The sequence below is a fragment of the Pseudophryne corroboree genome, chromosome 3 (assembly GCF_028390025.1).
Source record: "Pseudophryne corroboree isolate aPseCor3 chromosome 3, aPseCor3.hap2, whole genome shotgun sequence".
In the NCBI taxonomy this organism is placed as follows: Eukaryota; Metazoa; Chordata; class Amphibia; order Anura; family Myobatrachidae; genus Pseudophryne; species Pseudophryne corroboree.
The window spans coordinates 310,360,206-310,374,683 of NC_086446.1; the positions used below are offsets into that span (position 1 = coordinate 310,360,206).

The 14,478-nt window shown below is 47.2% G+C and overlaps 1 protein-coding gene across 3 annotated transcripts in view; it reads right to left on the reverse strand.

The window, feature by feature from the left end:
- The window catches only part of KAT2A (lysine acetyltransferase 2A), a 152,394-nt gene that overhangs the window by 104,470 nt on the left and 33,446 nt on the right, over positions 1 to 14,478 (reverse strand). For all 3 annotated transcript variants that reach the window (XR_010243745.1, XM_063959420.1, XM_063959419.1), the window contains exons 5-7: positions 5,992 to 6,173; positions 5,236 to 5,427; positions 4,900 to 5,006 (exon numbers count right to left, since the gene is read on the reverse strand). Coding sequence is in view for 2 of the 3 variants with exons in the window: in XM_063959420.1 (XP_063815490.1) it covers positions 4,900 to 5,006; positions 5,236 to 5,427; positions 5,992 to 6,173 (481 nt within the window). In the remaining variant the exon portion in view is untranslated. The remainder of the gene's footprint in view (positions 1 to 4,899; positions 5,007 to 5,235; positions 5,428 to 5,991; positions 6,174 to 14,478) is intronic.

The window sequence follows — 14,478 nt, forward strand, 5'->3', positions numbered from 1 at the left end:
AGCATCCAGCTTGTTGGGTGCATGCAGGATAAATAGTGAGTCCGTTTTTCTGACTCTAGCCGTCCTGGAAACATAGATTTTCAAGGCCCGGACTACGTCCAGCAACTTGGAATCCTCCAAGTCCCGAGTAGCCGCAGGCACCACAATAGGTTGGTTCAAATGAAACGCTGATACCACCTTTGGGAGAAATTGGGGACGAGTCCTCAATTCTGCCCTGTCCATATGGAAGATCAGATACGGGCTTTTACATGACAAAGCCGCCAATTCTGACACCCGCCTAGCCGAAGCCAAGGCCAACAGCATGACCACCTTCCACGTGAGATACTTTAACTCCACGGTTTTAAGTGGCTCAAACCAATGGGATTTTAGGAAATCCAACACTACGTTGAGATCCCAAGGCGCCACTGGGGGCACAAAAGGGGGCTGAATATGCAGCACTCCCTTAACAAACGTCTGAACCTCAGGCAGTGAAGCCAGTTCTTTCTGAAAGAAAATAGACAAGGCCGAAATCTGGACTTTTATGGAACCCAATTTTAGGCCCATAGTCACTCCTGACTGTAGGAAGTGCAGCAATCGACCCAGCTGAAATTCCTCTGTTGGGGCCTTCATAGCCTCACACCAAGCAACATATTTTCGCCATATGCAGTGATAATGTTTTGCGGTCACATCCTTCGTAGCTTTTATCAGCGTAGGAATGACTTCAACCGGAATGCCCTTTTCCATCAGGATCCGGCGTTCCACCGCCATGCCGTCAAACGCAGCCGCGGTAAGTCTTGGAACAGACAGGGCCCCTGCTGCAGCAGGTCCTGTCGGAGCGGCAGAGGCCAAGGGTCCTCTGAGATCATTTCTAGTAGTTCCGGGTACCAAGTCCTTCTTGGCCAATCCGGAACGATGAGTATAGTTCTTACTCCTCTCTTTCTTATTATCCTCAGTACCTTTGGTATGAGAGGAAGAGGAGGGAACACATAAACCGACTGGTACACCCACGGTGTCACTAGAGCGTCCACAGCTATCGCCTGAGGGTCCCTTGACCTGGCGCAATATCTTTTTAGCTTTTTGTTGAGACGGGACGCCATCATGTCCACCTGTGGCCGTTCCCAGCGATTTACAATCATCTTGAAGACTTCTGTATGAAGTCCCCACTCTCCCGGGTGGAGGTCGTGTCTGCTGAGGAAGTCTGCTTCCCAGTTGTCCACTCCCGGAATGAACACTGCTGACAGTGCTAGCACGTGATTCTCCGCCCATCGAAGAATCCTTGTGGCTTCTGCCATTGCCATCCTGCTTCTTGTGCCGCCCTGTCGATTTACATGGGCGACTGCCGTGATGTTGTCTGACTGAATCAGAACTGGTTGGTTTAGAAGCAGGGGTTCTGCTTGACTCAGGGCGTTGTAAATGGCCCTTAGTTCCAGAATATTTATGTGTAGGGAAGTTTCCTGACTCGACCATTGTCCTTGGAAGTTCCTTCCCTGGGTGACTGCCCCCCAACCTCGGAGGCTTGCATCCGTGGTCACCAGGACCCAGTCCTGTATGCCGAATCTGCGGCCTTCGAGCAGATGAGCACTCTGCAGCCACCACAGCAGAGACACCCTGGCCCTCGGGGACAGGGTGATCAACCGATGCATCTGGAGATGCGATCCAGACCACTTGTCTAACAGATCCCACTGAAAGATCCTTGCATGGAACCTGCCAAAGGGAATTGCTTCGTAAGAAGCTACCATCTTTCCCAGGACTCGCGTGCAGTGATGCACCGACACCTGCTTTGGTTTCAGGAGGTTCCTGACCAGAGATGATAATTCCTGGGCCTTCTCCTCCGGGAGAAACACCTTTTTCTGTTCTGTGTCCAGAATCATGCCCAAGAACAGCAGACGCGTCGCAGGAATCAGCTGTGACTTTGGGATATTTAGAATCCAGCCGTGCTGATGCAGCACATCCTGAGATGCTGACTAGCAACTGCTCTTTGGACCTCGCCTTTATAAGGAGATCGTCCAAGTACGGGATAATTATGACTCCCTTCTTTCGGAGGAGCATCATCATTTCGGCCATTACCTTGGTAAATACCCGCGGTGCCGTGGACAGACCAAACGGCAACGTCTGGAATTGGTAATGACAGTCCTGTACCACAAACCTGAGGTACTCCTGGTGGGGTGGATAAATGGGGACATGCAGATAAGCATCCTTGATGTCCAATGACACCATAAAATCCCCCTCTTCCAGGCTTGCAATAACCGCCCTGAGCGATTCCATCTTGAACTTGAACTTTTTTATATAAATGTTCAAGGATTTCAGATTTAGGATGGGTCTCACCGAACCGTCCGGTTTCGGTACCACAAACATTGTGGAATAGTAACCCCGTCCCTGTTGAAGGAGGGGTACCTTGATTATCACCTGCTGAAGATACAGCTTGTGAATTGCCGCCAGTACTACCTCCCTTTCTCTGAGAGCAGCAGGCAAGGCTGATTTGAGGTAACGGCGAGGGGGAGTCGCCTCGAACTCCAGCTTGTATCCCTGTGATACTACTTGCAGAACCCAGGGATCCACATGTGAGCGAACCCACTGGTCGCTGAAGTTCCGGAGACGCGCCCCCACCGCACCTGGCTCCGCTTGTGGAGCCCCAGGGTCATGCGGTGGACTTAGAGGAAGCGGGAGAGGATTTTTGATCCTGGGAACTGGCTGACTGGTGCAGCTTTTTCCCTCTTCCCTTGCCTCTGGGCAGAAAGGAAGCGCCTTTGACCCGCTTGCCTTTCTGGGGCCGAAAGGACTGTACCTGATAATACGGTGCTTTCTTAGGCTGTGAGGGAACCTGAGGTAAAAATGTCGACTTCCCAGCTGTTGCTGTGGAAACGAGGTCCGAGAGACCATCCCCAAACAATTCCTCACCCTTGTAAGGCAAAACCTCCATGTGCCTTTTAGAATCCGCATCACCTGTCCACTGCCGAGTCCATAATACTCTCCTGGCAGAAATGGACATTGCATTAATTCTAGATGCCAGCCGGCAAATATCCCTCTGTGCATCTCTCATATATAAGACAACGTCTTTAATATGCTCTATGGTTAGCAAAATCGTATCCCTGTCGAGGGTATCAATATTTTCTGACAGGGTATCGGACCAAGCTGCTGCAGCACTACACATCCAAGCTGAAGCAATTGCAGGTCTCAGTATAGTACCTGAGTGTGTATATACAGACTTCAGGATAGCCTCCTGCCTTCTATCCGCAGGCTCCTTTAAGGCGGCCGTATCCTGAGACGGCAGTGCCACCTTTTTTGACAAGCGTGTAAGCGCCTTATCCACCCTCGGGGATGTCTCCCAACGTAACCTGTCCTCTGGCGGGAAAGGGTACGCCATCAGTAACTTTTTAGAAATCACTAGTTTCTTATCGGGGGAAGCCCACGCTTCTTCACACACTTCATTCAACTCATCTGATGGGGGAAAAACCACTGGTTGCTTTTTCTCCCCAAACATAATACCCTTTTTAGTGGTACCTGGGTTAACGTCAGAAATGTGCAACACATTTTTCATTGCCGTAATCATGCAATGGATGGCCCTAGTGGAATGTACATTAGTCTCGTCCTCGTCGACACTGGAGTCAGACTCTGTGTCGACATCTGTGTCTGCCATCTGAGGTAGCGGGCGTTTTTGAGCCCCTGATGGCCTTTGAGACGCCTGGGCAGGCACTGGCTGAGAAGCCGGCTGTCCCACAGCTGTTATGTCATCGAACCTTTTATGCAAGGAGTTGACACTGTCGTGTAAAACCTTCCACATATCCATCCACTCTGGTGTCGGCCCCGCAGGGGGTGACATCACACTTAGCGGCACCTGCTCCGCCTCCACATAAGCCTCCTCATCAAACATGTCGACACAGCCGTACCGACACACCGCACACACACACAGGGAATGCTCTGACTGAGGACAGGACCCCACAAAGTCATTTGGGGAGACAGAGAGAGAGTATGCCAGCACACACCACAGCGCTATATAATCAGGGATTTACACTAACACAAAGTGATTTGTCCCTTTAGCTGCTTTACATATACAGTTTGCGCCTAAATTTTGTGCCCCCCCTCTCTTTTTTACCCTTTGAGCCTGGAAACTGCAGGGGAGAGCCTGGGGAGCTGTCTTCCAGCGGAGCTGTTAAGAGGAAATGGCGCCAGTGTGCTGAGGGAGATAGCCCCGCCCCCTTCTCGGCGGACTTCTCCCGCTCTTATATTTATATTATGGCGGGGGATTTTTGCACATATATAGTTTTTTAGACTATATTATGTGCTGTTTGCCAATGTAAGGTACTCTAATTGCAGCCCAGGGCGCCCCCCCCCCCAGCGCCCTGCACCCATCAGTGACCGGAGTATGTGGTGTGCATAGGGAGCAATGGCGCACAGCTGCAGTGCTGTGCGCTACCTTAATGAAGACCGGAGTCTTCAGCCGCCGATTTCCAGGATGTTCTTCTTGCTTCTGGCTCTGCAAGGGGGACGGCGGTGCGGCTCCGGGACCGGACGACCGAGGCTGGGCCTGTGTTCGATCCCTCTGGAGCTAATGGTGTCCAGTAGCCTTAGAAGCCCAAGCTAGCTGCAAGCAGGTAGGTTCGCTTCTCTCCCCTTAGTCCCTCGTAGCAGTGAGTCTGTTGCCAGCAGATCTCACTGAAAATAAAAAACCTAACAAATACTTTCTTTACTAGAAGCTCAGGAGAGCCCCTAGTGTGCAACCAGCTCGGGCCGGGCACAGATTCTAACCGAGGTCTGGAGGACGGGCATAGAGGGAGAAGCCAGTGCACACCAGATAGTACCTAATCTTTCTTTTAGAGTGCCCAGTCTCCTGCGGAGCCTGTCTATTCCCCATGGTCCTTACGGAGTACCCAGCATCCACTAGGACGTCAGAGAAAATGATTTAACAGGTTTAGAATCTACCTGGACGAGATACTAGTTGTGGACCTTCTGTGTTGGGGACTGTAAAATCAGCTTCCCATATGGGAGAGGTTTCACCATAGATCTCTTCTTCCAACATAGAAAGAAACCTACAAAAATAATATTTATTGTTAAGTCTACATCTGGGTTTCCAAATGTCACATTTCTTCTCTTGCATTTAAAAAAGTTCACCAATCACACCCTTATGTCTGTAAGGTACAGTATATAACCAGGAAGACTAACAGGATGAATTCTGGCAATACATAATTGACAGGTACAGGATGCACGTCCAGTGAGTTGATTAGAGTGGATCTAGACTGATCAATTACATGTACTCACTTGGGAAAGTGTGTGAGAATAAGTGTCCTCTTCTCTGGAACCAATTTATCCTTTTCCACCCTGAACTTTTCCAGCAGCTGTCTGCGTGTTACAGTGAAGATAGAGCGGAGCAGACTTCTGCCAAACACATGTGTCGTTTCATATCGAGGCAAGCTGTCACAGCTCTGAGGGACATGGCAATAGCACAACCACCTGCAACAAGGAACCAGTTAACAGTCTTCCCTGCGCAGTTCAAAAGCCTAGAAGGACTGGCATACATACATTTATACACAGTTATAAATATAATGCTATTACACAATTACATTAATAGTATCTATGCTATAGTTGAACATAAATTTGCGATATATTAAAAGAAAAATATAATTTTTGGCCCCTCTCTAGACGGGTTGGGATTGAAATGCTGGTGGTCAGAAAACTGACCGCGGCATCCCAACGATCAGAATCCCAGCAGAGGAAGGTAAGTATACTTACTTTCCCCACTAGCCACCTAACCCTCTCCCCGCAGCCTAAACCTAATCAAACCAAAACGCTTAATGTTGATAACCATTTGTACTTTTGTTAGTAATCAAGCCCACTTGCTTGGTAGGTTGGTTACAAAGTGACTAACCATTGTTACTGTTGAAATGGTCTATTTTTCGAGCCACATCTTGTAAAAAGGACATTCTTGTCCCTTAAATTAAAAAGCATATCAATGTACAATAGCACTCAAAGCGCTTGGTAGTGGTGTACAATACACAGAAAAGCACAATCCTTTACCTAGTGTAATTAACCTTATACGTTGCTACATCCTCACTTTGTGACCGCTGACGGAACTGTGAAGGGGTTTCCAGCTTCCAGTAATTTAAACAAAGAAGAAACATTTTGGAGAGTTCGTACATTGTCTGACGTTCTTTTGGCTGCAGGTGGCTAAATTTGTACTGCACAAAATTCAATACTCCCTAGGGATTAATAAATGAGAGAAAAAGAAGAAAAGACATAACATTATCAAAACAGCTATACTTTTACATATTTCCAAAATAAGTCATGGTACACAGGCATGTTTGAACACTGCAGGATTCCAGCCTGCAAATCTTTACGTCCTGTGTGTAAATCATTACACCTTACTGTAAATAAGGAACGCTGTTCTCACAACATCCAAAAGACCTTTCCACAGCTTCAGTTGTAAGAACTAATGCATTACTTTTAGTAGCAATAAGAGCACTGTATGTTACACAAGGTTCCCCCCACAGAAAAGGCAACGTATAACTAAAATAATCCTTGATCTACTAGGAGCAATGTTGTTTACTGGCTGGAAATGTGTGCCATAGCAGAGTTCTGATGCGCGACATGTTCCTCCTATTTTATTCCGTTTCATACATGCCCTTAGGCTCCTCTAACCGGTCATCTTTGCCAATACTCCTCACAGGAAAACAGGTTTATTAGTCCAGAGTTGGCCACCCTTTTAGGGAAAGTACCTGAGGACATCACAACAATAACTAGATAATATTTAGTATAAAAAACAAAACAAAAAAAAACATCCAAATATATAGCTAGAATTTCACTTGGGGTCTTAAAGATAACATGTTATTCTGGTTGGTGGTCAAATAATAGTCATTTGGGTATGTAATCCCTTTATCACATAAATTCTATTGTCACTAGATCATATGACCGTAGACTGCAATAGGAAGGTTAATTCATTCATGTCTGCTGCCAATTTCCGATGTAAACAAAGTAAAATTACTAGTAACTATGCAATAACGGGATTTTGGTACTTACTGGTAAATCCATTTAGCCGATTCCACAGAGGACACTGGAGGATCATTACGGTGGGGGGGTATAGATGGTGGACAAGTGGAGCCGGCACTTTAAACCTTTAAATTCTTTGAATAGTGACTGGCTCCTCCCCTCTATGCCCTCCCTACAGACCAGTTTAAAAACTGAGCCCGAGAGGAGACGGCTCGATACAAAACGACAGAGGAGGAGAAAGAACTAGATAAGTAAAATATCTATCTATACCTCTCCCTCTATATAAAAATATATACATTATATATATATATATATACATACACGCATACATACATACATACATATATATATATATATATATATATAAACACGCATACATACATACATATATATATATATATAAACAAAAACAAATGTAATTGTCTACAATCAAGCGAAACGTAAATAACTGAAGAAATCTCCCACACCGGAGAAACTAAAGCAGAAGACGCAAAGCGCTGGGAGGGTGTCCAGTTTCCCCTGTGGAATTGAAGAAACGGATTTACCGGTAAGTACCAAAATCCCGTTTTCTCCTTCATCCACTAGGGGACATTTGGGGATCATTACGGTGGGGACGTCCCAGAGCTCCCATTACGTGCGGGAAAGCGCTGAGTGTCTTGTAGTACCGCTCGGACAAACTGAGAAGCCGAAGCCGCAAAAGTATCAAACGTGTAGAACTTGCCGCTCTACACAACTGCGTCAAGGAACCTCCTCTAGCAACCGCCCAGAAATAGCCAACTGACCTAGTGGAATGGGCGGAGATCGAAGTAGGCTGAGGCAGCGAGGCTGCGAGATACGCCTAATAGTAAATTTGATCCAACGTGCTAATGTCTGTTTTGAGGCCAGCCATCCAGAATTGGCGGCATCAGAGAACAAAAAGAGCCTCCGTCTTACGTAAATTAGATTTTCTCTCTACATAAATCCGCAGAGCCCGAATAACGTCCAGGGATATTGAAGCGGGAGAGTCGTCTGAGAGTACTGGAACTACAATAGGCTGATTAATGTGAAAGGCTAAAACAACTTAGGTAAAAAAAGACCTGTGAGTGCGGAGTTCCGCTCTGTCCTTATGGAAGATCAAATAGGGAGGACGGCACAAGAGAGCTCCTAACTCAGATACTCTCCGAGCCGAGGCCAGCGTCAACAGTAACACCACCTTCCATGTAAGGAATTTGAGCTCCACAGATTCCAGAGGCTCAAATAAGGATGATTGCAAAAACAAGAGAACCGTATCCAGATCCCAAGGAGCTGTGGGAGGGACGAACGGTGGCTTCAAGCGTAAAACCCCCTGAAGAAAAGTCTGTACCTCAGACAGTAAAGCCAATTTTCTTTGGAAAAACATGGAAAGGGCGGAAACCTGAACCTTTAGCGACCCTAGGCTCAAAACCGCAGAGAAGCCAGCCTGGAGGAAAAGTAGAAGCTTGGCCAACCTAAAGGAAGTAGGTGAGAACAGACGCTGTTCACACCATGAAATGTATGACCTCCAAATGCGGTAAGTGTCTGGAAGTGACCTCCTTTCTAGCACTCATCATAGTAGAAATTACTGGTGTTGGGATGCCCTTTTGTCTTAAAAGTTCCCTCTCAACAACCACGCCGTCAAAGGTAGCCGCTGTATGTCTGGATAAATGAAAGGACCTTGTAACAGCAAATCCAGTCTCCAAAGTAGTGGCCTCGGTTCATCTATGAGTAACTGAAGGAGGTCGATGTACCAAGTTCTTTGAGGCCAATCTGGAGCCACGAGGAGAACTCTTGACGGTCTCCCATTTGATTCTCTTGAAAAAAGCGTGGCAATAGGGGAAACGGAGGAAACAGGTATACAAATTGGAAAGTCCAAGGGATCGTCAATGCGTCGACCACCTCCGGATCTCTGGTGCGAGATCAATACCGAATAAGTTTGTGGTTTCTTCTGGACGCCATGAGATCCATCTGCTGGAGTCCCCATCAACGAACCAGTTGCTGAAAAACCTGCGGATGTAGTTCCCATTCGCCTGGATGCATATCCTGACGACTTAGGTAATCTGCCTCCCAGTTCTCCACACCTGGTATGAACACCGCCGATATTGCTACTGCATACGTATCAGCCCATAGCAGGATCTTGGTGACCTCCTTCATAGTGGCTCTGCTGCGGGTTCCCCCTTGGCAATTTACATATGCCACTGCCGTGGCATTGCCTAACTGCACACATATATGCCCATCCTTGACTGGCCAACAGGAGAGCGTTGTATACAGCTCGAAGTTCCAGAATATTGATAGGTAGAGTCTGTTCTTGGAATGTCCAGAGTCCCTGGAATTGGCAATCTAGAGTCACCGCTCCCCATCTGCGGAGGCTGGCATCCGTTATGAGAAGAACCCAATCCATGAGAGCAAAGTCCCTGCCATTTGACAGATTTGTCGTCTTCAGCCACCAAAGCAATGACAGATGCGTCCTGGGACTTAGCTGAACCTTCTGATGCATAAAAAGATGCGAACCTGACCATTTGGAAAGGAGATCTAGTTGAAACGGCCTGGAGTGGAACCTCCCATTCTGTACCGCTTCGAACGCTGCTACCATCTTCTGCAGAAGACGAATGCAAAGATGAATTGAAACTCTCAGATGATGTCAGACCCACCGAATCAACTCTTGAATTGACTGAATCTTGTCCTGAGGGAGAAATATCTTCTGAAGCACAGTGACCATTATCATCCTTAGGAATGAATCCGCTGTGTCGGTTGCAACTGAGACTTTTGGACATTTATGATCCATCTGTGTCTCCTGAGAAAATTCTGGGCTATTCTCATATCGTCTACTAACTTTTTCTCCAACTGGGCCTTTAGAAGATTGTCTAAATAGGGGACAATGTTCACCCTTTGAGAGCGCAATCACCTTTGTGAAAACTCGAGGTGCTGAAGAAAGACCGAAAGGTTAAGGTTTGGAATTGAAAATGTTAATCTTTTACCGCAAAACGGAGAAAACTCCGATGGGGTGGCCAAATCGGCATCTCTGTCTATTGACACCATAAAGTCCCCTGCTTCAAGACTATTTATGACTGAGCGCAGAGACTCCATCTTGAATCTGACTATTTTCAAAAAAGGATTGAACCTTTTTAAATTCAGAATGGGTCTTACCGAGCCGTCCGGCTTCGGCACCATGAACAAACTGGAATTAAATCCCTGATTCTGCTGGTGGAATGGCACTGGAACGATGACACCCTTCCCAAGGAGTTTCTGTATTGCCAAGAGAAGAGAATCCCAACGCTCGTGAAACTGGTAAACTTTCTGTAAAATATCTTGGAGGAGGATTTAACCGAAACTCGAGTTTGTAACCCTGAGTAATAATGTCTCTTACCCGGGGGTCTGTGCAGGTTTCCGACCAAATCTGTCCGAAATTTAGCAACGGAGCTCCCAACCCTGAAATCCCCCAGGAGGGAATGGAGCCCATCATGCGGTGGGCTTAGTGGCCGGTTTAGGGTCCGGCTGTAAGGCAGCTGAAGCTGCGGCACGACCACGTCCTCTGCCACCTCTGAAAGATGTGGCTCCTCCTCTTGCACGTCCTCTGTACTTTCCGGTCCTTTCGGGTTCCGTCAAAGACGGTCCAGAATAAGTCTTCCTGGGAGGTGGAGCTGCAGAAGGAAGATATGTTGACTTACCTCCCATGGCCTTAGAGATTAGAGTGTCCAGTTCCTGACCAAACAGGAATACGGTATGGCTACTATCGCCTTCTTGGAGTCCGCATCCGCTTGCCATTGCCTAAGCCAGAGCGCATGGCGAGCTGAAATAGACAAGGCAGATATCCTGGATCCGATGCTTCCAGCGTCCTTGGATGCTTTCCCCCAAATATACAGCAGACTCTCTGATATGTTTTGCCAGAGTAATCAATTGATCTGTAGGGAGACCAAATTGTAAACCTGTTACCAATTGTTCTGCCCAGGCTTTGTTAACCCACATACCAACCAGAATAGGGCAAAGAAGTACCCCTGTTGCTGAGTAAACAGACTTTAAGGTATTTTCTAACCTGCGGTCTGCTTGCTCCTTTAATGAGGTAGCGCTAGCTACCGGTAAGACCGTCTTTGACAATCTAGATAGGGAGGGATCTACCAGTGGAGGGTTCTCCCACTTAGCCCTATTTTCCTCTGGTAAAGGATATGACAGTAACAGTCTACATGTAACTTGAAATTTGCTATCAGGGTGTTTCTATGCTAGTGCAAAGTGATCATCTATTTCTGTGGAAATAGGAAAGGAGGTCGCACTCCTTTGTTTTTTTGCAAAAAAGGAAGGCTGCGGAGGAGCTGGATCTGACTCTGTAATTTGTAACACCAAGAGCACTGCTAGTACGAGAGCATCCAAGCCCTCTGATTCAATATCCACGTCATCCTGAATTATATCTGCATCTGAGTCCTGTGGAACCTCTCCCTTCTCTAACGGAGGCATATCTTCAATGTCTGAGTCATCACACTGTAAAACTGCTGGTAACAGTCTCTTTTTGGAGACCGCCTGTGCAGAAAAGGAGGTGGGGGATTTAGATGCCCCCATAGACTTACGCAACTCCTCTACTGACCTGGCTAAACAGTGCGCCCACTCTGGTTCAGACAGAGAAGTCTGAGATCTGGATGCTTCTATATCTTTACGGGAAGCAGCCAGCTCCGCAGACAGATCCGCCATGACCCCGGACAACTGAACCAGCCATGGTGGAGTGGGATCCTGCAGAGTTGCAGGATTTTCTGCTGGGGGAGTTTCTTCACAGTTATCACAACATAATGAACCCTCATTTTGTTGTGTGAACTTTGCAGAGCACTTCTTACAAGCATATAGCTTCTGTCAAAATTGTAAGGAAAGTTAGTGCATATTGCACAATCTGTACACAGCTTGCGATACGGGATCGGCATCGCAAGCAAAAATAGACTGTGCAGGCATGTCAATTTTGACTATCTCGTGTAAAAGATGTGATCACCGCGCTACGGAGCTAAACGGGAAATTAAAAAATGCTTTAAGCGGTGAGCGCTGAAGTACCGCCGCTGTAGAGAGCGGCTCCGGTACTCACCGTGGGGAAACAGCGTGCCCTGCAGGAAGTTGTATTGGAGACTCTGCTAGTCAGAGCTCCGTTTATACTCACCCAGTCTTGTTGAATCGGCTGGGCACCGGCTGTGGGGACCCTAGCAGACACTCCATGCAGTGTTTGTACGAGTACCTCCAGGACTGAGGTTCTTGTAGCCGGGACAATGGCAGCTCCCGCGTTACAGACAGACAGGGCCAGTAGGCTGCCTGTCTGTTCTCAGCTTAAAAGTAGAGAAATCTTTGGAGAAGCCAAGAGAGAGGACCAGCTATTTCGAGCACATTTTTTAAAACTGTCCACCACTTGTCCACCATTTATACCCCCCCCATCCACCCCCACCATAATGATCCTCCAGTGTCCCCTAGTGGATGAAAGAGAAATAATGTTGACTTTCCACATACACACTACAGAATATGACACAAATGCGTGAAACTACCACAATATCTGTTCTACAAAAGTAATGTTTTATTGTGGTGTTCGCTGCACACCAAGTTTGAACTCACTGGCACAAAAAATAAAAAAAATAAAAATAAAAAGAAGAAGAGGAATGTAATACCTACCGCAGAGGTTCCCAAACTGTGTGCCGTGGCTCCCTGCGGTGCCTCGGGACACTTGCATGGGTGCCCTGGGTTGGTGGTCCAGGACCAATTCAAATTATTCATGGTCAATATAATAGGCAAAACCAGTGCTGCTGGCTGCCAGTCATAAAATATGTGGCCAAACAGAAGCAAATCTTGTCCCTCACCACACAACTGACCCTAAGGATGACATATAAACGCTATCTACTTAATGTAATATTTCTTTCTAAATTTCTCAATAAGAAATTTTTGGCCTAGGGGTGCCGCGAAAAAAATTCTGATATTCTAGGGCGCCGTGATTCAAAAAAGTTTGGAAACCACTGACCTACCGGTAATTCCTTTTCTCCTAGTCCGTAGTGGATACTGGGGTCTTGTACTTTAGTACCATGGGGTATAGATCGGGTCCACTGGAGCCTGGCACTTTAAAACCTTTAGTGTGTGTATGTGTGTGTGTGTGTGTGCTGGCTCCTCCCCTCTATGCCCCTCCTACGAGAGTCAGTCTAGGAAAACTGTGCCCAAGGAGACAGACATAATATGAGAGAAGAACAAAACAGCGGTGAGGCAACAAGCGAACACACAACCATGAACGAAAGGAGGGAGCTAATCAGAACAGAGGATAGCAACATCAACCTTACCCGGATAGCACAGCTATCCCAACAAAATGGGACCGCAATGTCGGTCCAACTCAATACAGGTAAGCAGGAACGAAGCCCTGAGGCGGGCGCCCAGTATCCACTACGGACTAGGAGAAAAGGAATTACCGGTAGGTATTAAATTCCTATTTTCTCTTACGTCATAGTGGATACTGGGGTCATGTACTTTAGTACCATGGGGAAGTCCCAAAGCTCCCAAACGGGTGGGAGTGTGCAGAGACCCCTGTAAAACCGCCTGACCAAACTGAAGGTCATCCTTGGCCAAGGTACCGAACCTATAGAATTTAACAAACGTGTTTGAACCAGACCAAGTTGCAGCTCGGCACAATTGTAGGGCTGATACACCTCGGGCAGCCGCCCAGGAAGACCCCACCGACCTCGTTGAGTGGGCTTGAATAGACTTCGGTAAGGGCAGAGCCGCCGATGTATAGGCCTGTTGAATGGTCAACCTGAGCCAACGAGCAATAGATTGCTTGGAAGCTGGTCAACCAATCTTGGAAGTATCATAAAGGACAAACAGCGAGTCAGATTTCCGATGACGGGCCGTCCTTTTGATATAAATCTTCAGAGCCCTGACAACATCCAAGGACTCAGGACCAACGGAAGCGTCAGACAACACTGGAACCACAACAGGCTGACACCACTTTAGGCAAAAACTGAGGGCGGGTCCTAAGTTCCGCCCTGTCCTCATGAAAAACCAAATAAGGGCTCTTACAGGATAAGGCCCCTAATTCAGAGACATGCCTGGCAGACGCCAATGCCAATAACATCACTGTCTTCCAGGTGAGAAATTTCAACTCCACCCTCTGTAAGGGTTCAAACCAATCCGATTGGAGGAAGGACAGAATAACTTTGAGGTCCCACGGAGCCGTGGGAGGTACAAAGGGCGGTTGCATATGAAGAACTCCCTTTAGTAAAGTCTGTACTTCAGACAACATGGCAAGCGGTTTCTGAAAGAAAATAGAAAGCGCCGAAATCTGGACTTTGATGAGCCTAAACGTAGGCCCATATCCACTCCCGCTTGCAGGAAAAGTAGAAAACGACCAATTCTAAACTCCACAGGAGAAACCTTTCTACTTTCACACCAGGAAACATACTTTTTCCAGATACAATGGTAATGTTTTGACGTAACCATCTTCCTGGCCTGGACCATGGTGGAAATAACCCGAGAGGGAAGACCCTTTCTTGCTAGAATCTCCCTCTCAACTTCAAAGCCGTCAAA